A 25,868-nucleotide genomic window follows, 5' to 3' on the forward strand; every position below is an offset into this window, starting at 1 on the left:
CAAAGATGTTAAAGATGATAGGAAATATTTTTCTATTTTTATATGACCAATTAGTATAAACTTAAAGAAATAGAGTGGAACTACGTTACTTTGCAATACTTAAAGAAATAGAGTGGAACTACGTTGCTTTGCAATAATCTTGTAATTATCAGAACTACATCTGATTTGAGATTATGAAGCTATAGTAACGATAATCGATAATGAGCTTGTTTGCGTTATATATGAGATTATCTGATTACTTTTTCAATAACGTCAATAAATACCATTATGAGGATTCAATCAACTAATTGCATTTAAAGATAGGATACAGGCCATAGACCGTCTCAACCAAAACGAATTTGAATTTATATTGCGGTCAATCATCTGTACTCAGTAAAACTGTCATCCAAATTGAACCCACTTTCAAATGGTTTTCTTGCAGCAGCTTCGGCTGTTAAGTCATTCAAGTTTAGCGCCATCCTTATTATCTTGTTTCGGACAACCAACCGTGTAACAAGCGGTGTCTGGGTCTCATTTTGTCCAATAAGATTCTCCAAGGAGATGGAGACAGCCAATGTCCAACAGCCGAAAGAGACGGGGGGAAAGCAGCAGAGGGTCCTGTGAGCTGAGCAGCCGTGAACAGACGCTGCTCTTCTTCCCATTGTTTCTGTCACGCAGGGACGTGTAGCCGTGGCCTTCGTATTGCGCTTTACAGGTGAGCATCATGACCGTTGACACACTGTGAAAACTGCCCACGGCTTTGCATGAATGCTATGTTATGTTAACCTGCTGTTCACATTGTACGGCATGACTGGAATGGAAGTAATGTTCATACAGCAACAAGCAGTTGTTGACAATTCTGATAATTGGGTTTAGAAATACCTCGTAAATTAATTACAGTGACATGTTCAACTTGGGTCGTTTGGTTTAATCTGTGTATTTTAGCCTTACTGTGTACAGCCATAAGAGGCTAGTGCTCAGCCAACACTACGGCTTAAACGCTGGTGACAGGTGCTCCAGAGCTGCAGTCACCGGAGCGTATGTGGTTGAAGCATCCTCTGCACAGACCACCGCTACTCCTCGTACGAACATTTAAACATAACCTGTCGCCTCTTTGTATTTTTTCAGTGCTGACATTAGGCCGCTGCGTAGAAATGCACCTATGTTAGCAATTGTTAGCAGCATAACTCGGCCATTTTGATAATCGCCTCATATTGAAATGAGTTTGCATAGCTACAGCTACCATAGTCAGCCTAGCCCACAGCGAGAGGACACAAAGCCAGTGGAAGCCATTATGGCTAACGGCCAATGTAATGTATTCATCCGCCGGTTTTTTCAGAGATACATCAGTGAGGAACTGCCTGATGTAGATATTGTGCTGTTGTATTTTATTTACCTACTTTGCTAGAAAGCGTTCGACTAGCTGCACCAGGAAATTGATTTTATTGAAATGATAAGAAAATCAGTGCAATGCATTATTTTTACAGGGCATTTTAATGGAGGGTATATACAAAGACTCATCACACACAACAGACACTCCTCCCACTTCATAATTTGAACAATAGATATGAATGCATTAATAAAATTAAAAAAGAGAGAGATTAAGCAATTAACATTATTTTATGCCTGCATTTTCAGCTATTTGCTTTTCACAGGTTTTTAACAACATTTGAATGCAATTTCTACCACCCCCCAACAGATTTAGAGGTCATTTGAAGTAAATCATTCAGCAGCATATTAATCTGATGAATTTAAGGATTTAGTTATTTTTTTTAACAATTTAACTTAATTTTTGAATTTTAATGAATTTGCTATTAATGTTGCAATTAATTTTTGCAACATTTAATACATTTGTCAAATCTTAAAATTGGTTGAACTGTTGTTCCTAATGTATTACATGGGGAGGAATTTTAAAAAAGGCTCAAAGGAACAAGATTGGTTACCATAGACTTGGAAGTAGCCTTTTATGTGTATAATAGTTACGAGTATACTTTAGAGGCTGTTGTCATTTTTCATCAATAGAATGGAATAAAATTGACCTGAGAAGGCATTGAACACTGAGAGCAGAAGTTTAATACTGAATCAAAAACTTTTTTGATGTAAGATTTATTAACAAGTTTGATTATTAAAATGTTCGTTGACCCTGGCACACGGTTGTTCCAAAAGTCTAGCAATCTTGAGTTACAAATTGCTAAACTTTGTGACTAAATGTTAATTTACAGAATTGTTTCTAAGATGGTAGATCTTTAATGGGTTTTTTTTTTTTTTTCAAAATTATTTTGTACAGTAAGTTGTGTGGTTTCCAAACCAACAAGGTGAGATACAAATATCAAAGTGATTTTTGTATCTTAAGTTTGACTTCTGGTTGTGACTGGTGGTTTGTTTATATAAGGCCCTGTAGTAGACTAGCGAACTGTCCTGGGTACCTCACCCTTGTCCAGTGAAATCCTTGGCTTGCCTCCAATCTCCCTTAAGGCTAGAAAAAGATTATTTGGTAGAAGATGAATGAATGCCACCTACACGTCTTTTTTAAACAATTTTTTAATTTTTTTTAGTGAATCAAGATGGTGAAGGACCCAAAGAAACCGCGAGGCAAAATGTCCTCATATGCCTACTTTGTGCAAACATGCCGTGAGGAGCACAAGAAGAAACATCCTGATGCCTCTGTCAACTTTGCCGAGTTCTCGAAGAAGTGCTCAGAAAGGTGGAAGGTAAAGTTAATCACCTTTTAAGAGTTCAATTCCACATTTTAATTACATTTTCCAGAACAAAAACCATGTCATATGTTTAGCGCAAACTTGTCATGTTTTTTTTTCTTTTTTGTCCCCAAAGACGATGTCACAGAAAGAGAAAACCAAATTCGAGGACATGGCCAAACAAGACAAGGTTCGCTATGAGAGGGAAATGAAGAATTACATTCCCCCAAAGGGCCAGAAGATGAAGCGATTTAAGGACCCTAACGCCCCCAAGAGGCCACCGTATGTTCCACAATCTTCCCATTGTGCTTGTACATTTTAATTCTCTATTTCTGAAGAAGTGTTCTATTAAAAACTGACACGGTTTTTTTTTTTGTTCCACAGGTCTGTTCTTTCTGTTCTGTGCAGACTTCCGTCCCAAGGTGAAGGACGAGAATCCTCGTCTCTCTATTGGGGACACTGCAAAGAAGTTAGGCGAGATGTGGAACAGCACATCTGCAGAGGAAAAGCAGCCATATGAAAGGAAGGCTGCCAAGTTGAAGGAGAAATATGACAAGGTGGTTATTCATCTTTTCTTTCTGCTCTAACGCATCTGTTCCTGTTGAGGTAATCACACATTTCTATCCTGCTTTCCACAGGACATCGTTGCCTACCGCACTAAGGGCACAGTGGATCCAGGATCAGCCCGGGCAGCTGAAGATGAAGATGATGAAGATGAAGACGAAGAAGGAGAGGACGAAGAGGATGAGGAAGAGGATGACGACGACGAGTAGACTGCATAGAAATGGAAAGAGACCTCAAGTTTTGTTTATGCCATATTACTCAACTATACTCAATTCATCATCTTGAAAACCAAGATCAAATGGAACAAGAACATATGTATATTTGATGTTTTTAAGATGTACAGTGTTATGCGCTTTTTTTTGTAAAGTTAACGCAACATATCTTAAGTTTGAGATTTTCTAGTGGTAGTTCTTTGTTCTTACCTTATTGTGTAACAATCTAGGGGGAGCATAAATCAGTATGGAACAAATTAGTCTATCAGTGTCACAACTCAAAAATAAGATTTCTGAGTTGTTAGTGTATTTTTATTTATTTTGAAAGATATTTTTTTATGTGCTGTCCCAATGTCTTTTTATTGTTCTTTGAATACCACTCTAATATCAAATGCAGCTGTCGACATTCAAGAATGTCTTCAATAAAGGTCGTTTTTTTAAGTGGCTAGAGTTTTTTTGTTAATTATATGTATATATATTTATATATATATATAGTGAGATATAAATGTATATATATATATAAATATAATAATTATAATAATAATATAATACTATTTAAGTTTCTTGGTATTTGATGAGTAAAAACATACCACTGGTGCTCTATGTAGTTTGTAGGTTTTAATAAATATTGAAAACTATTGATAGTAGGCGATAGATACTTCTTTTACTTACTTTTTTTAGTTGGTCACTGCCAGAACAACAAAAAAGGTTGATTGATAATCACTGAGACTGAATCTCAGCTGATGAGCACTAATCACATCCCACACCTGAACGATTGTCAGGTGTGGGATGTGAGCAGTGCTGTCCTACAAGAGTACTTGTTGTGTTTTCTACCTCATTAAATGCAGGAAGAGATTCATTGCTCGGATAGATTTCCCTTAGTTTGAAACCGGAGGCAGTCACTCAGCCTTGAAGACTTTGGGTCACTAAAAGGAGAGTAACATGTCCAGCTATCTGGCTGTTCTCAGAGACTTTGCCCTTTGCTACACAAAGAACCTTCCTCTTCAGTGGTTGCCAACAAGACTTGAATACACACTGGTCTTTTTTCCAGTAACGTCAGAGACATAATAGCATTGTTTTACCTTCTTTAATTCTTCAATATATATTTCCTTTGTGTAATATATAATTTTAAGTTACCTATTAAATTGTACTGTAATTCTAATCTGTGAAATGGGAGTGAAATGTTTACAGGTTTTAAAATTATACACAGGTAGATCCATGAATATAATTACATATAAGCTTTTCAAATAACTAAAATGATATAGAATTTCAATGAAAGTCAGCACAATAAGATCTACAAATTAAACTAAAATAAGTTAAATAAAATATCTGCAAATAGTAGGAACACAACTATAAACAAAACTCCTTATAGCTTAGCCAAAATACTGTATTTATAAGTTACACGAGTAATAGACATATTTACTAGAATGCTAACATTTAAAATAAAGCTAAATCATAACTACATAACTAAAAATGTTGCAAAAGTAAAAGAAAATATGAGTTAAAGATACATTTATTTGTAACATTTTTCATATGGTGAAATGTTGTTGGTCTTTTGGACTTGGACTTGTGTGTCCTTTGCGGCAGTGTTTTTGTTGTTTTGTGTGTGTGAGTCCTTTCTTCTTTTCCATGTATTCAATAAAGACCCAGGCGATGTGAATCCACCCATTATCCTGACCGGCCCCTCGTCGGCTCCACCTAACTGCACTGTCTTTTTACAAGCAGAGGAGTTTGGGTAACCACTAAGGACAAAGCTTCAAGAGTTTTCTATTGGCTGTCTGTGTTTGAAGACGATGTTGTGACATTTCACATGTTTTTATTTATTGTGGGAAACTAAAGGAATAATGGAATACTACAGAAAATGTTTAGTTTTCACACTACACCTTATGGTAAGTTGACTGTGCTCATGTTACCGCCACTGGTGAATTGATGGTTTGTTTTTATTTAGTTATGTTACCTTGTGTATGTTAAAGTCTGTTTATATTTTCAAAGGTGAACAGGCTGTATTCATAATTCATATCCTTTTTAAAAATCTGTTTAATTAGGTTTTTAGTAACGCGCCCTCGTCTGAAAACATTGTGAACGTGAGCACAGAGACCAGACCGGAAAATAATGTTTTGGTGCAGCATGTGCTTCCTCCATGGCTTTTCACATCTGGTGATGCTGCGCCTCAGCACAACAGATGGCAGAGACAGCTGGCCTTCTCCAGGAGTGTCTATTCATTTCAAGTGAAAGAAGACACAGCACCAGGTTAGGTGTCCGCATCTAAGTCGTTTAAAGGTCAATTAAGTTTCAAATGTTCGAAGAATACTGGGTGAACGCTTCAAACATATAACAGGAGGAGTTGATGGTTAGATTAGAATATACAATATACCGTATTTTCCGCACTATATGGCGCACTTAAAAGCGTCTAATTTTCTCAAGAATCGACAAAGTGCCTTATAACCCGGAGTATGTTTAGTCAATTTGTATAGTCCAAATTCACCAAACAGATCTGTCTGAATGGACTTAACAGTTATAACAATTTAATTAAAATAATATTATTCAGAAAACAACATTAGAGTGGAATTAAAGCACACTGAGCAAGCATCTTGGCAACATCAAAGACAAAAAAATCTCTCAACAGGAAGAAAATTCCTGCAGAACTAGATTCACTGGCACCGTCTGCTGTCTTTCTTTGCAACACTGTCCTCGATGGACAACATTTGCTGAAGCTTTTTTGGCCAAGGAAACACTGGCATTCAGCTGGAAAAACAAATCTCAGGAATCTGCTCACAATGTGTTCTTGCTATTCCTTCATAAATTTTGTTAAAAGATTTTTAGCTTAAGAATAGACATTTCTTATGTATTTACATTGATGCCACCAAGGCTCATTTCTTTTGATATTTCTTACAGATATTTACTCATCACCACCCTCTTATGCCTCTTGTAATGTGTTGTCACACAGGAACAGTTGTGGGGAAGGTGGAAGCCATATGGCAGGGTCTCACGCCTATCACGTATTCCGTGCAGGAGGATGACGGAGAGAACCTGTTTCTCCTCAGCCCCCTCTCAGGGGAATTCCTATTATCCCGGAGCCTGGATTTTGAAGCGCAGCGATTCTACGTTCTCACGGTGGCAGTGCAGCAGGGGGATATTCATGTATCCAGTGTCAGGGTTTATGTCAACGTGTTGAATGTCAACGACAACCCCCCCGTTTTCAGTGGAGACAGCTTTTCTGTCTCCCTGCTGGAGGACACTCAGGTTGGCACTTGCTTCTTGTCCTTGAATGTATCAGATAAAGATGAGGGTAAGTGCACAGAGAAGACTCGTGGGACACAAGGCAGGGTTTTTTTTAGCACTAATAACACACTTACACACATGCACACGTGCGCGCTGTCTCAACACAAATGACTCAAACTGATGTACAGTCTTTGGTTTTGGTCTAGGCTACATGGTGTAAAAAATGCTACTGTACATAATAGCATTCTGTTGACTGAGTATCTACTACTTTTATTGTATGCATTTTGATATGACAGTGCGTCAATATTGATATTTATTATATGTATTATAAAAGTAAAATTTTCACTTTTCATCTAAAGCATCAAGCCAAAAGAAGTTTGATTTATCACATATTGTGACACAACGTTATTTAATGTGTTTTTTTTTTTATCTTTCCTGCCAGATGGTAGTGAGGAGCTAAAGCTAAATGTACACCAAGGAGACGAAGCCGTGTTCTTCATTAACTCAGCTAATAGTTTGTGTTTAAAAAAAGAGTTGGACAGAGAAGAACAACCCTCCTACAGTCTGACCGTAACAGCTCATGACTGCGTACAACCTGAATCACTGCAACTCACCGGCACCGCACAAGTCACAGTGTTGGTGGGTGATGTCAATGACAACGCCCCGGTGTTTGTTTCACCCAACAGCGTCACCGTACCAGAGGACAGTGAGCTTCATTCTGTCGTCACGATGGTACGTGCTGAGGACATGGACGCTGGTATCAATGCTGACATTTTATATTATTTAAATGGCTCCTCTAGTGGCATGTTCAGCATCAATGCCATAAGTGGAAACATATACCTGAAGGAGACTCTGGACAGAGAGCAGGTGGACGTTCTGACGATCACCATAACTGCTGCAGACAGAGGCTCACCTGGGAAGGCGACGGTTCTGAATCTCACCGTTCACGTCGAGGATGCCAACGACCACGACCCACAGTTCACAGGCACCTACGGTGTCACCGTGAGAGAGGACGTTCCCAGAGGAACCAGCTTGTTACAAGTCCAGGCTCAGGATCAGGACGCAGGCCCAAACGGACAAGTGCGGTACGTGCTGACCCAGAAGGGACCATTTGTCATTGACTCAGTTCGTGGTGTTGTGACATTGATAGACAAGCTGGACAGAGAAACCGAGTCAGACTATGACCTGGTTCTGACAGCCGTAGATCAGGGTAACAGTCCAAGATCTGCTGTGGCTACAGTCACCGTCACAGTGTTGGATGTCAATGATTTTGCTCCACAGTTCTCTCCAGAAACACTCTTTATACATGTCATGGAGAATGAGGAGGATCCTGCTCTGCTCTCACACCAGGTGCTTCAACATCTCACTTTACAAAAGCTAAGAGAACTTTGTACACTGAATATTTTGATTTCTTTTTTTTCCATTTCTCTGTATCCAGGTGTCAGCTTTGGATGAAGATTCAGACGTCAACAGCCAGCTCACCTATTCCATACAGACAGGCCACAGAGATGGTTTGTTCTCCATCACTCCAAACGGCACACTTCAGATTTTAAACAGTCTAGACAGAGAGAGGGAATCACTGTACGTTATAACCATCACTGCTGTTGACTCAGGTAATACCACAGGCTGTAACACAGGGCTGTAGCTGTTTACACAGCTCAAGGCTGAATTTATTGTTATAAAAAAATGCGTAACCTTTGACCTTTTCAACCTTTAAATTACACCATTAATTTTAAGACAACTACAAAAGATTATTCCAACCATCCTTGGATTAATATTAAACTGTTCAGATGTGTCCCTCTGCTGCAGGCATTATTATTTATTTATTTATTTATTTATTTATTTATTTCCATTTCCAGGAGTCCCACCTTTAACAGGAACTCTCACTGTGAACGTCATTGTAGACGACGATAATGACAACAGCCCAGAATTCACCGAGAATGTCTACAACACCATAGTGTATGAGGACAGTCCTCCAGGTACAGTGTTTGCCATAATAACTGCAACTGATCATGATGTAGGACTGAGTGGAGAAATAAGGTAAGAAATTTGAAAAAAAAAATACTTGTCCGCTGTTTCAAATCAGCAAATATTATGTTCATTTTTTTTAAGACAGAATGTATTTTTCTTTCAGCTATTTCACAGACAACCCCGACCTGCCGTTTACTATTGAGGAAACATCTGGAGAGTTACGTACGACCGATGTTCTGGACAGGGAAAAAGTAGCTATTTACACAGTGACAATCGTCAGCAGAGATAAACATCCCACTGAACCTCTGTCCAGCTCCGTGCTGGTCATCGTTCTCATTGGAGATGTCAACGACCACTGGCCTCAGTTTACCAACAGCCCCTACGTCGCACATGTGCCCTCAGAACTGGCCCCAGGTTAGTTCAAACTCATCCTATTTGTGATGACAGCGAACAAAGAAGACTCTGAATATTTGCATCCATAATTGCATAAACAGCCATTAACGTGTCCTAAAAGAGATTTTTTTGTTTTCAATTTTCATACAGGATCGGTTGTTTGTGCCGTGAGTGCCACAGACGACGACTCTGAGATGAACGCAGACCTGCATTACTCACTGTATGGACCGAATTCAGATCTCTTTTCCATCGATCCCAACAGCGGCACCGTATACACCTCCAGTGCTCTGTTCCAAACACAAGATATTATTGTGAACGTCCACGTAGAAGATGCTGGGGACAGTCCTAAATTTGACATCACAACAATAAGCATCAAGTTTCACAATGGCTCTGACTTTCCTCTTTTGAGTGTGGATGTTCTGAGCTATTCCCTTCCTGAAGATGAGCCACCAGGAACAGCGGTTGCTGTGTTTTCTGCTTTGAGTCTGAGAGCTGAACCGGTCTCTTTCTACTTAGCACCCAGAAACTTGAACGACATGTTTCACATGGAACAGTTGACTGGAGAACTGACTCTGGACGAACCTCTTGATTATGAAAACAAAAAAACCTTTAATCTTTTAGTGGAGGCCAGAGATTCTGGATCGCCCCCATTCTCCTCCTTTGTGACAATTGACTTTAACATTAGTGATGTGAATGACAACATACCACAGTTCACCCAAGCAGAGTACCGATGTGAGGTTCTGGAGAATTCCCAGCCATCCTGGGTTTGCGACATTCTGGCAATAGATGCTGATTCTGGTGTTTATGGCTCACTGTGGTACAGCATAACAGAGGGAAATGACGATCATCGTTTCGACATTGACCCTGACAGCGGCATTTTAAGCACTGCTGAAAGTCTAGACAGAGAAAGTATCCCGGAGTTCAGTTTGATTGTTGAAGCTGCGGAGATAGATAATCCTCACCACAGAGACAGAGCTACTGTTATCATCACCGTTTTGGACAGAAACGACAACGCGCCGCGGTTTCCACATATTTTTGTAACAGAGGTTTCCGAGGACGCCCCTGTGGGTCACACAGTTACCCAAATTACTTCAGCCGATGATGATGCTGGTCCTAATGCGGTTATTAACTACTCAATAACAGACCACAGTAATGACATGCCATTTAATATCGACTTGACCACTGGCTACATCACAGTTAAAAAGCTCCTGGACAGAGAAATTCAGGATCATTACATCCTGAAGGTAACCGCTAACGATTCAGCCTGGAGTATAAGCACGGACGTCACTATCATCGTTACAGATGTTAATGATAATCGACCGGTGTTTTTGCCTCAGGTTTACCAGACTGTCCTGCCTGAAACAGACGACACAGACGTGTTTGTGTTACAAGTTCAGGCGACAGATGCCGATTCTGGACAGAACGCTGAGATTTTATATGTCATCGAACCTTCAGACGAGCTGTTCTGGGTGAACACTTCCTCCGGTGAAATCTATACCAAGCAACCCCTGACTCTTCTGCACTCTGGTTTCAAAGTATATCAGTTAACAGTCACTGCTTTTGATTGTGGTAGTGTTCCTCTGTACAGCAACACCACGGTCACCATCAGGTTAGAGCCGTACAACCATCATGCACCAGTGTTTCTGGCCACACTGTCTTTGATGGCAGTCCCCTCTCACGTTGCTGTAGGGACTGAAGTGATCCGGTTCACAGCTATAGATCCAGATGGCGGTGATAGAAGCCAGGATATCGGTTATGCAGTGAAAGGTGGAAATGCATCTGACTTTTTCTGGATCCAGGCTGACAGTGGAAAAGTAACGTTAAAGCAAAGCTTGACGGAAAGCATAAATTTGTTGCTAACTTTAATCGTTGAAGCTGTAGACCGGGGAGTTCCACCTCTGTCTTCACATAGTAATGTCACTTTTGAAATAACGGAAAAGAATCAATATCCCCCTAGCTTTGGAGAGCCAAATGTCACTTTCACTGTCCCCGAGGACTTACCAACGGGATCAGTAATTGGAAGAATTCAAGCGGAGGATGGAGACAGCGGTCTCAATGGTGACATTACGTACAGTTTCAGCCCAGGAAATCTATCATTACCATTCTCCATTGGAAAATCCTCAGGGTTGTTAAAACTGATCAAAGAGCTCGACTTTGAGAAAAAAGTCATGTATCATTTACAAATCAGTGCTGTAGACAGTGGCTGGTTCCCTAAAACAGGCGTGGTAAGTGTTACAGTTGTGGTTAGTGATGTGAACGATAATCCTCCAGTCTTTTCTTCCTCAGAGTTTCTTACTTCAGTAGCGGAAAACTCTGAAATTGGAGCGAATGTCATAGATTTGGTAGCAACTGATGCTGATTTAGGACTAAATGGACAAATAGTCTACAGTCTAATTGCCGGCCATGTTGATAAATTTGCCATTAGCACAGAAAGTGGTACGATCACCACTCTGCAGGTGTTTGATTATGAGCAAGAGCAGAGCTTTGATGTAACAGTCAAAGCTTCAAACACTGGCGGTCATAACGTATTCACTTTGGCCCATGTTGTTATCCACGTCTCTGACGTCAATGAGTTCACGCCTAGGTTTGCAAGAAAAGAGTTTCACTTTTCAGTTTTTAAAAATGTGCCTGTTGGAAGTGTGGTAGGAAAGGTAACAGCCACGGACGGTGACGGCGGCGCTGAAGGTCAGGTGTTTTACCTCATGTTCGGTCAAAAAAAACATATGGGTTTTGACATTCAGCAGATTTCTGGGGAAATTTTCACCACAGTCAGTTTGAGGAAACAAGTCAACAGTCATGTGGCTCTGAACGTTCTGGCCAAGAATCGTGGCATCATCACTGGCGTAGATGAGGATGAAACTTTAGTCCGCATTAGTGTAATTGACACAAACGATGCACCCATGTTCACCTCTGCGCTCTATTCAGCCAATGTAACTGAGGACAGCCCAGTGGGGACATCGGTCACGACCGTCAGTGCTCTGGATGAAGACTCCATTTTGGACTGGAATAGATTTTTCTTCAGCATTGAAGACGGAAACACAAACCTGTCTTTTGCCATCCATCCAGTCAGTGGTGTTATTTCAGTTAAGTCTCCACTGGACCGAGAACTGTGGTCAGTTTATAACCTGACGGTCACAGCCACTGATAATGGGTCTCCTCCAAGTACTGGTTCTACCATTGTTCTTATCTTTATCAGCGATGTTAACGACAACACTCCTCAGCTGACGGTAACCAATGCTCAAGTAAAGGAAAATCAACCTCAAGGCACCGTCATCGCCCAGTTAAATGCGTCTGATTCTGATGTGTCACCCAACCAGGGACCCTTCACCTACTGGTTAGTTAACCCTTTGAGGGATAACGCTTTTTCATTAACTCCCGATGGAATTTTGTCCACTACGAGGCCAATTGATAGGGAACAAATGTCCGCATATCGAATTTCACTGGCTGTTCAAGATGCCGGAATTCCTTCACTTTCATCCACATCGACGATCCATATTTTGATAGTTGATGAAAACGATAACCCTCCAGTGCCCAGGAATATCTTCATTGAGGTGAAATATTTTGGCAGTTCTTTTCAAGGAGGCATGATAGGTAATGTCCACCCAGAGGATGCCGATCAGTCTGACACCTTCAGCTGTAGTGTTAAAAGTGGGTCGCTGAATATGTTCGCGATACCCAATGGCACGTGTGAGTTGTGGTCATCGCCGTTTCAAGGAGAGGCAACGTTCAATGTCACCATCGAAGGCACCGACCAGCTTCACTTCCCGGTCAACAACAGCGTCTATGTGAAGTACAAAGGTTTCACCAACGCCTCTATAGACAGCTGTATATTATTCTATGTGTCCTCATCCTCAACAGAGGAGTTCTTGTCCAGTCAGTACCTGAGGTTTGTTAAAGCTCTGGACAGTCTCTTTAACCTACAGGCCTCTAAAACACACGTGTTTGAAATTACGCGCCTTGGAGGGGAAATCCTTCTGTTGGCGGCCGTCAAGAACTACAGTGGTGATTACCTCAGCAAGGAGGTAGCGAGAGGCATCTCTGCAGGACATAAGAAGCTGCTGGAGTCTCAGAGCAACGTCGTTATATCACACATCACCAGTGACCCATGTGTCGCAAGTGCCTGTGTGAACGGGGCAACATGTAACAAAAACATCTACATCAGCCAGGAAGTCGCCGTCCTGGAAAGCCTGAGCGTTATCTTTGTGTCACCGCAGACGGAGGTTTTTAACTGTACCTGTCCAGATGGTTTCACAGGGACACTCTGTGAATATGACATTGATGAATGTGAAAGGAATCCCTGCCAGAATGAAGGCATATGCACAAATACAGCAGGAAGTTTTGCCTGCCACTGTCAGAGCGGCTTCTCTGGCTCCATCTGCTCGGTTGACGAGGATCAATGTCAAAAGGTCGACTGCAGGAACGGAGGAAGTTGCATACCGCGGCAGGAGGGACATTACTGTCACTGTGTGTCTGGTTATCGAGGTAGAGTTTTTCTGTCTTTAGGTTTCCTTTATTCTAAAGCAGGGGTCACCAACTATATTTGAGAGACACCTTGGGGGGTGTCAATAGTATGGAATAAAAATCATGTTTTTCTCTACCATACATTGTTGGGATAAATGAATCCAGACGTGGGCAGGATTGGACCTGCAGCGATCCAGATTTGGCCCATGGGCCACCAGTTGATGATCGCTGTTCTAAAGAATAAAGGAAATTGACAAGACATCAATTTGTTTTTATTACAATAAAAAGTAATATCAAGTCTTTTACGTTGTCTTTCAGGTGAACTGTGTGAGGAATTGATTGACCACTGTAAATCATCTCCCTGTGTCCAGGGAAACTGCAGCAACTCACGGACAGGATTCTCTTGTCATTGTCCTTTTGGTAAGAATATTTAGAAATTCAGACCCACTGTGTAAGTGGGGTCCGGCCTGGAACGCAGGACACCCTGACTGTAGTTTGGACTTTTGTTTGACTCCATGGTTTATCATTATATCCTACAGTACAAACATCTACTCTAACTATAACCTAATTCTAATTGTGCTTCCTCTATGTTGAAGGAGTCACTGGGGTCTACTGTGAGGAGCACAGCTACGGCTTTGAGGACTTGTCCTTCATGGAGTTTCCTCCACTAGACCGCAGGACTAATTTAATTTCTCTAGAGTTCGCGACAGTGCAGAGTAACTCGTTGCTTCTCTACAACTCCGGAGGATCATCCAGTGGGGAATTCTTTGCGTTGGAGTTACTGGAGGGTTCTATAAGTCTCTCTTATGACCTGGGTTCAGGCCCTGTGAAACTGAAGACAAAAAAGCCTGTGTCTGACGGACAATTCCACAGCGTCACTGTCAGGAGAGTTGGAAATGTATGTACGTTTTTAATGTGACTGCACTGTGATAGATATGCAGCTGATTCAAGATCTGTGTTGCTTTGAACAGATGGGCTCAGTACACGTGGACAACTGCACCGATGTTGAAGAAAATGGGTTTTGTTTCCTGCAGAGTGATGGCAGGGCTTTAGAAAGGTAGCCCAGAAACATTTTTCCATTTTCTGTCTTAACTTTTCTTTTTTTTTTTTACATTAATTATGTGCATCTTTATCTGTCAGGACTCTAGACGTTGGTAACAATAATCTGACACTAGGAGGAATGAGGGATTTTGTCTATTCTTTGCTGCGTCCTGCTCATATAAAGACCCACGACTTTGTTGGATGCATTCGAAACATTTATGTCAATGGGATCCAGCTCATGCCCTCAACGGCCCGGGCAACGTATAACATTCTTAAAAGGTGTGTCTCTAAAATATATGTAATTGGAGACACGTACTCAGTATGTCTACGAAGGTCTAAGCAATGTGGGTTTTTTTTTTACGTTTAAGGTGTCCACGAGGAGAGGAGTATCCGTGCCACAGTAACCCATGTAAAAATGGCGGCGTGTGCCATGACCTCTGGTCTCACTATATCTGTGAGTGTCAGGGTCCTTTTATTGGAAGCACCTGTACCACAGGTAAAGTTAATTAATTATTTGTTTACTATCTATGGAGTGTTTCAGAATTCAAATCCAAATAAGGAAACTAGTTGTTTGCAAGGAATTGGAACAAATTAATCTTAAATAGGTTTGAATATTTGGTTTTAGAATAAATACAGAAAAAAACAATAAAAAATGAATTTAAAATAATAGGGAAATTAAGAGCGGACAGGTCAGCTGATGAAAATAGCCACGTGTTTGTCCCAGGATTGTTTTATGTTGAATAAACGTCTGCACAGAGATCATGTCTGAACAGCTACAACTGTTTGTTTACATTGGTGTCAAACATGAAGACATCATTCTGTCTCCAAACTGTGCAGAGTTGTCGGAGCAAGTTGTTCTGCGGTTCAGTGGAAATGACTACATAGAGTATGTTGTCAAGGAGACGTTCCAAAGAGACCAGCTGCTGAAAGACCTTCGCCAACACCAAGCAGAGGAAAACCAGTTCTTTTTCAATATCAGGTTCAGGACCAAAGACAATGGAGTATTATTGTTTGTAAGTGGACAGACGGGATCTGTTACATTAAAGGTGGGTGTGAAACCTAATTCAGTAAATATCGCAGTATTCTCCATGTCTAATTGAACTGTTCACTTCCCCTCAGATCACAGACAGGAGGCCTGTGTACCTCTTCAAGGACAGGGTTTCAGGACAACTGTCTGAGTGGACTCTGGACTCTGCGGTGGCTGATGGGGACTGGCATGTTCTGTCATTCTTTAGCAGTGGAGAAATCATGACTCTGTCCTTAAGTGGAGAAACGGTCTTGAACATCACAGACAGACGTATGGATCTCTCGCCTGCTCATGTGGAAAAGTTCATTCTTGGAGCAGCGATCGCTGAAGATTCAGTCGTCCAGCAGCCAGGTGAGATTCAAATCACTCTTGTCATGCACAATAATAATTAGGGTTGTTCGATAATACTGGCTGACCAATATTGTCGGCCCGATGTTAGCATATTATGTAATATCTTTAACAATCATTATCGGTTTCTCCTCCGATTATTTAAAACCCGATGACGCCATGCCTGGGTTTCCCCAAAATCCTCAAAAAATAGTTTTGAGGATAAACGGCTGTATATTAAAGTGAAAGTCACTAGATGGCAGCATTGCAGCTCATTTAGTTAATCTCATACTCATAAAGTGGTTTGTACAGATAAATAAATAAATATTACCAGTCTATATATACCTATATCAGTATCAGTTGATATCGGAATCTGAAGTTTTTGGACAATACTAGCATATTGGATATATATAAAATATTTGTGTATTTTTTAAAACCTTAGTTAGAACATTTACTTTAGCGAATTTTAAATGTATTCCTGTTAATAAAATGCTTCCATTTTCTTACAGGATTTACTGGATGTGTCCAGTATTTTGTTGTGAGTGGTCACACACTGCCCTTCAGTGGACACAGTGTGATGGTGGACGTCCACCCCAGCAGCTCTCTTACACAGCCCAGCTGTGTCTCTCCAGCTCTCTGTCTCTCACAGCCCTGTCCTGAAGTGGACACTCCCACTGGGGGGTGTCTCTCTGAACAATGCTTCAACCAGTGGAGTTGTGGACATATGACAATGAACGTGTCCTGCGTCTGTCTGCAGAATGTCTCTGACCATGCTTGTGATATATGCACAACAGAAAGCAGTGAGCGGTGTTCTGGAGCTCAGGGCGATGTTCCTCTGTGGCTCACTGCTGTCATTCTCCCTCTGATCACTTCCTCCGTTATCGTTGGGATGTTTGTGGTGATTTCTCGACTCAGACGGCGGAGTGAGACTTCAGAGTGTTTGAGTTTGCCCCAGAAGTCAGAGCAGGGAGCAGACAACACTGCTTTCTGTTGTGACGACGGCCGACCTCTCACTGATGCTGCGTCTGTGGGAAAGGAGCGATGTCGTGAACCGGTGTGTCCTTACCTGCAGAAGTCAAGCGTGCACCTGTACTGTGAGGCCAGTGCTTCCGGTGCTCAGCCAGAGCTGAGGAGTGAGCTGGAGTACTATGAAGTTGGCAGCATTTGTAGTGAACTTCATTCGGATAGTGCCTCGCTCAAACATCCACACAGGACCAAGCAGATGAAAGGTGACGTCAGGCAGTGGAGAGATTTGATGACGCTGTTGGCAGAACCATCCATCGAAACAAGTGCAACTTGTCAAAAAAACCGTCTGATCAGAGCCGCTGCGAACCAGCAACCATCGAAGACATTTCCTCAACCGGAGTTCTCAAAACCTGTCCCATGCCTCACGCTTGAAGAAATCACCAAACTAAATGCTCCTTTGTCCAGTTCAGCCTCACCCAGATCTGGTCCTGACCGGTCCAACACAGTGACCAAAGTCTCACCTGACTGTGAAAGTGACAGCACGTTGACCTGCTCTGAGTCTGAGTTCGGGCGGGGGTCTGCTGTCAGGAGCAGGGTCCTCAGATATAATCAGCATCCGGAAGATTCCTCTGATTTGTTTGAACAGTGGGGACATGTTTTAAATACAGCCCTGCCTTTCTGCAGCTACGTCCCTGTGTTTGAGGACGTGGCTCGTCTACCGGTCCAACCGGATGACTGCCACGACCTGCAGAGTGACATAGAGGAAATGATCTAGGTTCACCCTGGACAGTTCACCAGAGCAAAACAACAACACTCTGTGGTCTCACACACACATACACACACAGGGGTAAATGTATAAAGTACATACAGGAAGACAGGAGATCAATCCAGTAATTGTTGATCTTTCTGCTTAAGTTCAGAGACATTTTCTTTGAGTGGCTGAATGATTTTAATTCAACTTTAACTCATTTAATTCCACATTATATCCATAAGAAAAAATAATAAGAATAATATGATACTCAGTGCCAATGTTCAGTCGAGGAATATGTTATTTTAGGATGTAAGGTGTTTTTGCGTATTTCAAAACTTAAAAAGTTGAAAGTTGGTCTAAAATATTACGACTTAAACTCTTTAGAAGGCATTTTTTGTCTTTTGCAAACAGCATTTTTGCAAATTTTGATTTAAATATGCAGTTGATCTATTGTAGTTTCGAGGCCTTTTTTAAACATAAACCAATGCTTTGGCTCCCTCTAGCGAAGAGGCTCCAGTCTCTCAGCAACGAGGTATCCACTCGAATCAAAGCATGTTTATTTATTTATAATAATGCTTTTCCTGTGTTAATTGTTTTATAAACTATTTCAACATATTGAAATGACTACATACCGTTATTGTTAACAAAAGTTTTTTGTGAGAATCTTTGGACTAAAAACAAGAAATTATTTCAAATGAAAGTACTACGTTTTGATTCTCATGTATAGAAATAGAGACGAGAATTTGACACACAAAAAAATTACTGATTCACTCGTATATACAGTATGTAGTCTGAATAATATGAACTCCAGCCTTCAAAGAACAAGTGGTAGAATAATTAGTTTGCTCAGAGATTTCATTTATTTTCCAAGATCAATGCATTCATTATTATAGATAGTACCAAGTGTTGTTAAATTTAAAAAATAAATTTAGTTACGAATACGAACAATTAATTTTACCATATCACAGTAGTACACATCTGATGAAGTATAATTACTCTATCATGTGGTTTGTACTTCCTATCAGACAATCGAGAACTGACGGGGAAAAAAAATTCTGCAGTTTTCCAAGATAATTCATTTTGTCGGACATAAAATAAACATTTTATTTTGCACACTGAATCAGGCAGAATGCTATTACACAAGAACTTTTGACTGTATATCTCAGTGACATCTGGGCATTTTTAAAAATGACTTAAAACACACGTCCTTTAGAATAAGTGCTCAATTGTGCTCCGAAAAAATGTGTTCCCGAAAAAAAAAACATTATAATGTTAGATGTTAGTTTATTCATCAAAATATATATCGCACTAAAACAGTATAAAAATAAAAACAGGGCATCACTTAAACATGTTTTATGTGGAGAAAAAAAAACATATCATTGCACAGTAACAACATATAAAGTTACTTGACATTGTGCTTGTCGTGCAGTCTGTGTGTCGCGGCTATTTTTCTTTTGAGAAACAACTGCCCCAACGCGTTTTTAATGTCTTTGGTCTTGAGGCAGTAGATGAGGGGGTTGACGGCGGGAGGAATCAGGCTGTACATCATGGTGATGATGATGCGGAGGTCAGCGCTTAACCTGAGCCCCAGGCTGTGAACGAGATAAACGTAACATCTGGGCACGTAGTAAAGACACGTGACAAAAATCTGAGGGGCGCAGGTGGACATGACTTTGTGGCCGCCCTCGGTGTGAGACATCTTCAACACAGCGACGATGATGGAGAAGTAGGAAATGATGATGAACGTCAGTGGAAATAACAGTGTGAACATTGCGGTGCCCAACGAAACCAGTTTGACGTACGACACGTTGTCCCCACACCCCAGCTGAGTGATGGATATGTGATCGCAGTAACAGTGCGCGATGGTGTTCTGGTCACAGTACGGCAAGCTGAGGGCGTGGAGCGCGATGCCAACCATGCGGATGAACGTAACGACAACGGTCAGGATGCAAGCAATGCTGACTGTTTTGTTGGTGACCCAGAGAGAATATCTGAAGGGCAGCAAAATAGCCACGAAACGGTCCAAGGCCATGATGAGTAAAATCAAGGAGTGAATGGCCCCCAGGGAGTGGACAAAGTACATCTGTGTAAAGCAGAGTCCGAATAACGAGGTGGTGTCGTTCCACCAGTATCTGCTGATGATTTTGGGCAGAGTCACCAGGCCAAAGGAGAGGTCTGTCATGGCCAGGTAGCAGAAGATGACGTAGGTCGGTTTGCGCAGAGTCCTGTGAGACATGATGATAACTAAGATGAAGGTGTTTCCAAACACTATGGACAGGAAAACCAGCAGGAGGAGGAAAGACACTATGCCATAATACTCAGCTGCAAGTCCAGGGAATCCGACGATAACAAAGTCTTTTATATTTGTAGTGTTGTTGAATTTCATCATTGTTAAAAAAAAGAGACACAAAAGTTAAGAATAAGCATTAAAATTAATAACACCACAAATAAAGAGCATTTTTTACATAATAACCAGCTAAAGGTACTTTATATCACCCACTGGTCATACAGACCTGCAGTAACACTATAGGATACTCCTCAAACAAAGTACTCTAGTGTGTACTGTCGTCTGCCTCCGACCATAACTGTAACATCAGACTGAGCTTTTATGACTGGACTTTATTCCCACAGGAACTTCCTGTCACTGAGTCACCATGACATCAATAACACACAACCTCAATACATGGGTTTTATGAAGAGCATATTCAACTAAAAAAAAAGTATTATTATTATTACCATTGTTTATTTATTTATTATTTAAAAAGTAATTTTGAAAATTAATTCTGTTATATGATATATAACATATATTGTGATATATATAATATATAGTGGTATATTGAAAAGGAATAGCAGTGCAATTTCATTCAGTTTTTAGACAGACCAGGGTTCTTGTGTGGATTGTGATTGTGAGCAAAATTTTTATTCAAAAAAATTAACAAATTATTCGTCAAGGAGAAGTTTACACACTTGATTATCTAAAAAAAAAGAGGCCGGACTCACTTCTCTGTGTGTGTTTGTCCTACAGCACACACACACAGAAGTGAGTCGGGTCTAGACTGAAATGTGAGATGGCTTCAAACAAAATGCACGTCACAAAAAAAGTATAAAAACCATGAAGGCAAATTAATTCATAATTATTCAAATTGATGATTAATTCAGTCCAAAATCACCTCTCCATTAGATTTTACTGGTCTAAGATTAGAATAGTATTTCATTATATCTGAGAACTTCACAATCCAATCACTGATTCTGGATTTTTTTATTTATGTTTTTTTACTACACACGAGGAGGCAGTGAATTCATGCGATTCTTGTGACATTACATTTCCTGAGATGGAACCTCTTTCTCAGACTGTCCTTGATGTCCTTTGTTTTAAAGCAGTAGATGATGGGGTTGACAGCAGCAGGCAGTAAACTGTACAACATCACCACTGCAACACGCACTGAAGTACTAAAATGAAACCCAATATTATTGGCCAAGTACACAAAACATCTGGGTATGTAGAAGAGAGAAGTGATGAGGATCTGAGGCGTGCAGGTGGACAGAGTCCTGCTCCGACCACCGGGGCTCGACGAACGCATCACGACGATAATCACAGCGAAGAAGGTGAAGATGATGAAGCCCAGAGGCACCAGCAGACAGAACAAGGCGAGACCGAATGCTACGACTTGAACTTCGTAGACGTTCTCACAGCCCAGTCTTGTTATGGCTATGTGGTCACAGTAGCACTGCACGATGACGTTGGAATTACAGTAAGGCAACATGAGCGCATAAACAACCAAGCCCACCATCCACATTGAAGGGATGAGCCAGGATATCCCACAGAGCACAGAAACTGTGGCGTTGGTGAAGATCACCGTGTAACGCAGCGGAGCACAAATGGCGATGAAACGGTCCAGAGCCATCACCATCAGAATGAAGGAGTGAGTGGCTCCTAGGAAATGGACAAAATACATTTGTGCAAAACAGCCATAAAATGAAACAATGCTGTCATTGAACCAGTATTTGGATATGATCTTGGGCAGAGTCACGGTCCCGAAAGCTAAGTCGGTCAAGGCCAGATGGCAGAAGATCATGTACGTGGGTTTCTGGAGAGACTTCTCACATTGAACAAAGACCAAAATGAAAATGTTTCCTGTAATGATGGACAAAAAGAGGATGAAGAGCAGAGCTGAAACCAGGCCGTGGAAGTCTGGTGAAAGTCCAGGAAATCCCACAAGAAAGAAATCCTTAATGGTCGTGATGTTAGTCTGTAACATGTTCTGTTATAATGTGTTCAAACAAGTCACATTGGAGGCAGTGAAACAAACAGTAGATGATGATCAGAAACAACAACTGAACCCAAACCAACAGCCTCGTCTCTGACAGGGTTCTGCTCCTATTATCACTGTGTTCCACCTCACCTTATCTGACCCACATGACACTACTCCAAAGACAAACAGGTCCCTCCCACAGGGGAGCCATCCCAAAAGAGTTATACCATGACACGGTCACTCTTCTTTAACTCATTCTAAACAAAGTTGTGTCAAAACAACAACAGTTGTGCAACATTATAGTGTTATTGGTGCAATTGAAGTCTTAAAAAAGTTTATTTTATTTTTTATTGTCCACTAATAAAATCACAGGGTTAGATGTCAACGTAGTTTTAAGACAAAGCCAAATATTTTTCTTCTATAATCAGCGTTAAGTGCTAGAATCTGCCCTGCATCATGGTTGATGTGTAGTATATACTGTATGTTCAACTTGAGGTCCGTGGACCAAATGTGGCCGACCACATCATTTTGTGTGCTCCACCGGAGCTAATTTTGCATACATACAGTGGTTGTTTATCTTAAAGAGTCTGATTGTTTTTGTTGTTGTTGTTTTTGTTTTTTTTGTAGAGGCAAATACAGTTTCATACTGAAAGAGTCTGATTGTTTTTGTTGTTGTTTTTTTTATTTTATTTAATGTTTTTTTGTAAAGACAAATACAGTTTCATACTCTTTGAACACATGGACAGAATGATGTGAAACGTATATCCAATGCTCCTGTTGTTCATCCACGTCCAGTTGCTCGATACGCACTTCATTATTTGGCGAAACCTCAGGCCTAAAATGTCATCTCAGCTAACAACATGGTTTCGTGGCGGCCTAAAGTTTTGGTCAATATTGGGTCAATACCAATCTTGAGGTCCAGACTGGGCCAAAACCTAGTTTCAATGTTAATAGGACTGTATTTTAACCCTTGTATTGTTGTATCATTTTAAACAGCAGTTAAAAGCCCAAAGTAAAAAGAAAAAACTAACGTTTATGATGATTTGAAAAAAATATTAGTCTTATTTCAGTAGTGATATTTATCTAAATGACCAGCACAGACATGTACCAACAATATCACAATCATTTTATTATAGACTTATATATATATATATTATATATAGACAAATGTACAACATCATTTTGTATAATTGGCTCATAAATGAAATAGAACATGAAAAAGTGAATGATTTAGATAGATAGATAGATAGATAGATATCTAGGTTAGTAGTAGTAGTAGATTAGTCGATACGATTTGTAAAAACCTGCTTTACAGTAGATAATAAAACAAACAGACATCTTTTTATTTGTAGTTTGGTTTAATCTTCATAAACATTTCATACTGACACCTTGATGACTCTGATCCTGGTTGTTCTCACTCTCTTCATCAGGGCCTGTTTGATATCTTGAGTCTTAAAACAGTAAATGATCGGGTTAACCGCAGCAGGAAGAAGGCTGTAGAGCAAAATCAGAAAGATACGAACACCTAAGCTGAAGGAAAACCCAACCGTGTTGGCAACGTATACGAAACATCTGGGAAGGTAAAAAAGACAGGTGATGAATATCTGCGGCGTACACGTGGACATGGTTTTCCTGCGGCCGGCGCTGTTGGACATTTTCAGAATGACCACGAGGATGGACACGTAGGAAAACAGGATGAATGCAAGAGGAAGCAGAAGACAGAACATGGCCATGCAAAGAGTAGTGATCTGTACACTTTTAACATTCTCACCACAGGCCTGGCTGGTTATGGAGATGTGGTCACAGTAACACTGAGCAATCACGTTGGACTTACAGTAATCCAAAGGCAAGGCTTGAAGGATGATCGTGATGAGCAAAGACAGAGGTATGAACCAGGCGAAGCCGCAGAGCACAGAGATGATCTGGTTAGTGATGAGGACAGGGTAACGCAGAGGGACACATATGGCAACAAACCGGTCCAGAGCCATCACCAACAGGATGAAGGACGTCACCGACCCCAAGTAATGGACAAAAAACATCTGCAGGAAACAGCCGTAAAAAGATATGAGGCTGTCGTCAAACCAGTATTTAGATATGATCTTTGGAAGAGTCACGGTGCCAAAGGTTAGATCGTTCAGTGCCAGGTGACAGAAGACCAGGTAGGTTGGCTTCTGGAGAGACCTCTCACTTAACACAAAGACTAAAATGAAAATATTCCCTATCGCAATTGACATGTAGACGAAAAAGAGCAGAGCTGATACAGGACCGTGGAACTGAGGAGAAAGTCCAGGGAATCCCAGGATGAAGAAGCTCCTCATTCTGGTCGCATTGATGGTAATCATCATTAACTAAATTACAAAGGAGAAAAAAAAGGTGTCTGTAAAATAAAAAATAAAAAAAGTTACATTCATCAGATGAATATAGAGGTATTTTACACAGTATTGTATGTATTTAATTTAATATGTCAATATTTAGTTACATCACGAATCCTTGTATTTAGAGAAAACTGTTATATGATAATTATGAAGGACATGACGTAGTAGTAGAAGTACAACATACATATACAAATGTTACTATATTATTGCAAATTCTTTTGCGAGAAATTTTAAAGAATCAGGTTTTTGCAGATCTACAGTAACAAGTGAAAAAAGACACCAGATGTGAAAGCTCACTCAGATTAGTCTTCAGTCCGACCTTACAGAACGCTCACCTGATCCTCAGAGTGGGCCCTTGTCTCTGTGTGATGTCTGATATCTGCGCTGACCATTATTATTCCTGACAGATCGTGTTCTCTGGAGTATTTCAGCAACTCCCACTTTGTCAAGAAACTTTGTTTGCTTGGAAAACGAAATGGAAACTTTTTTTCAGAAAGTGAAACGGTTTGTTTATATTTGCTGTAAAAATGTATTGATATTTTTGGCAACTCTTCTTTTCTGGACAAGACACTGATGAAAGTGACTGTTGGGCTGTTGTCTGGTCTTTCATTTTAGGATTAAGGAAGTGATCAGTTTTTGTCCGGTGAAAAAGAATCTATTCTATATGAAAATAAAACATGCTTGGTTCACTCTACACTTTGTCAGTTCTGTCTGTCTCCCTCTTCCCTTGTCTGTTTCTCTCGGTTAATCACTGTTATCTCTCTCACCTGTGTCCTGTTCGTTCATTAGTCTCACTGGTGTCACCTGGTGCCCAGGGTATAATACCGCCCTCACTCGGCCTTGTTCTGGTCACTGTCCAGCGCTGGTCAGTGGTCGAGCTGTGTTGTTCAGCGTTTGTGTTGATAATCGTTTGTGTTGTTCGTCTCAGTCTTTGCTCATGCTGTGTTCTGTGTTCCTGATTGTTACTGCTTGTTTCAGTGTTTCTCTTTGGTTTATGGTTCTGGTTTTCATGGTTCATGGTTCATGGTTCCTACCTGGTCCTGGAATGCTGTAAGTTCATGTGCTTATGTTTGAACTTGTAAATAAACTTCTTGATCTGATCGTGTCTATGAGTGCTGCACTTTGGTTAAAGACTACTGTTGGTGTAGTTAAATTAGATGCTTTCCATTCATGGTTTATTTAGTCAGTTTTCAGTTGAAAATCCTTGATTACTCTGGAGTTGTTTTTAATCTTAAAGACAACCAACATCCACTTGGTGACTTACTGGTCAAGGCCCAGGTGTCTGTGACATGTCGCCAAACTAATGTTTTAGGTGAGAGAGAAAGTGTTTTTAAAACTTCCTTAATTTTTCAAAGTAGACTTTTAATTTTAATATAATATATTCTTGTTAAAATAAAATGTATTTTACTTGGTTTTATTTCAATTTACAATTTATTTTCAACACCAAATACATACACTGTACTGTATCAGTTTCTTTAATGCACATATATAAATAATTATATTACTGAAAAAAGTAGAAACTGCTTATCTTTATATTAACTGACATTGTGACATTTACCATAAAATGTTTGTTATAAATTAATGCTTAAAATAATTAATACATTTTAGCACTTAAAATGAGTTGTCTTTA

The 25,868-nt window shown here is 40.4% G+C and overlaps 5 protein-coding genes across 5 annotated transcripts; 2 read left to right on the forward strand and 3 right to left on the reverse strand.

The window, feature by feature from the left end:
- The first annotated feature begins 505 nt into the window (after positions 1-505).
- On the forward strand, positions 506-3,895 carry LOC103377997 (high mobility group protein B1-like). The gene is made up of 6 exons (XM_008309028.3): positions 506-694; positions 2,535-2,690; positions 2,812-2,957; positions 3,014-3,015; positions 3,060-3,232; positions 3,314-3,895. The coding sequence occupies exons 2-6, from the start codon at positions 2,544-2,546 to the stop codon at positions 3,446-3,448; spliced, it is 603 nt and encodes a 200-aa protein (XP_008307250.1). The 5' UTR covers positions 506-694; positions 2,535-2,543; the 3' UTR covers positions 3,449-3,895.
- A 5,226-nt stretch (positions 3,896-9,121) lies between these two features.
- Positions 9,122-13,891, forward strand: LOC112486969 (protocadherin Fat 4). Its single transcript, XM_074559981.1, has one exon. It carries the CDS (start codon positions 9,232-9,234, stop codon positions 13,579-13,581), a length of 4,350 nt encoding a protein of 1,449 aa, XP_074416082.1. The 5' UTR covers positions 9,122-9,231; the 3' UTR covers positions 13,582-13,891.
- Positions 13,892-18,951: 5,060 nt separating this feature from the next.
- Positions 18,952-20,150, reverse strand: LOC103378012 (olfactory receptor 51E2-like). The gene has a single exon (XM_008309044.3). It carries the CDS (start codon positions 19,997-19,999, stop codon positions 19,013-19,015), a length of 987 nt encoding a protein of 328 aa, XP_008307266.1. The 5' UTR covers positions 20,000-20,150; the 3' UTR covers positions 18,952-19,012.
- A 759-nt stretch (positions 20,151-20,909) lies between these two features.
- On the reverse strand, positions 20,910-21,981 carry LOC103378011 (olfactory receptor 52E8-like). Its single transcript, XM_017031869.2, has one exon. It carries the CDS (start codon positions 21,867-21,869, stop codon positions 20,910-20,912), a length of 960 nt encoding a protein of 319 aa, XP_016887358.1. The 5' UTR covers positions 21,870-21,981.
- Positions 21,982-23,239: 1,258 nt separating this feature from the next.
- On the reverse strand, positions 23,240-24,997 carry LOC103378010 (olfactory receptor 2AT4-like). The gene has a single exon (XM_008309042.3). The coding sequence runs from the start codon at positions 24,206-24,208 to the stop codon at positions 23,240-23,242; it is 969 nt and encodes a 322-aa protein (XP_008307264.2). The 5' UTR covers positions 24,209-24,997.
- Between the last annotated feature and the right edge of the window lie 871 nt (positions 24,998-25,868).

The sequence above is a fragment of the Cynoglossus semilaevis genome, chromosome 4 (assembly GCF_000523025.1).
Source record: "Cynoglossus semilaevis isolate Cse_v1.0 chromosome 4, Cse_v1.0, whole genome shotgun sequence".
Lineage (NCBI taxonomy): Eukaryota > Metazoa > Chordata > Actinopteri > Pleuronectiformes > Cynoglossidae > Cynoglossus > Cynoglossus semilaevis.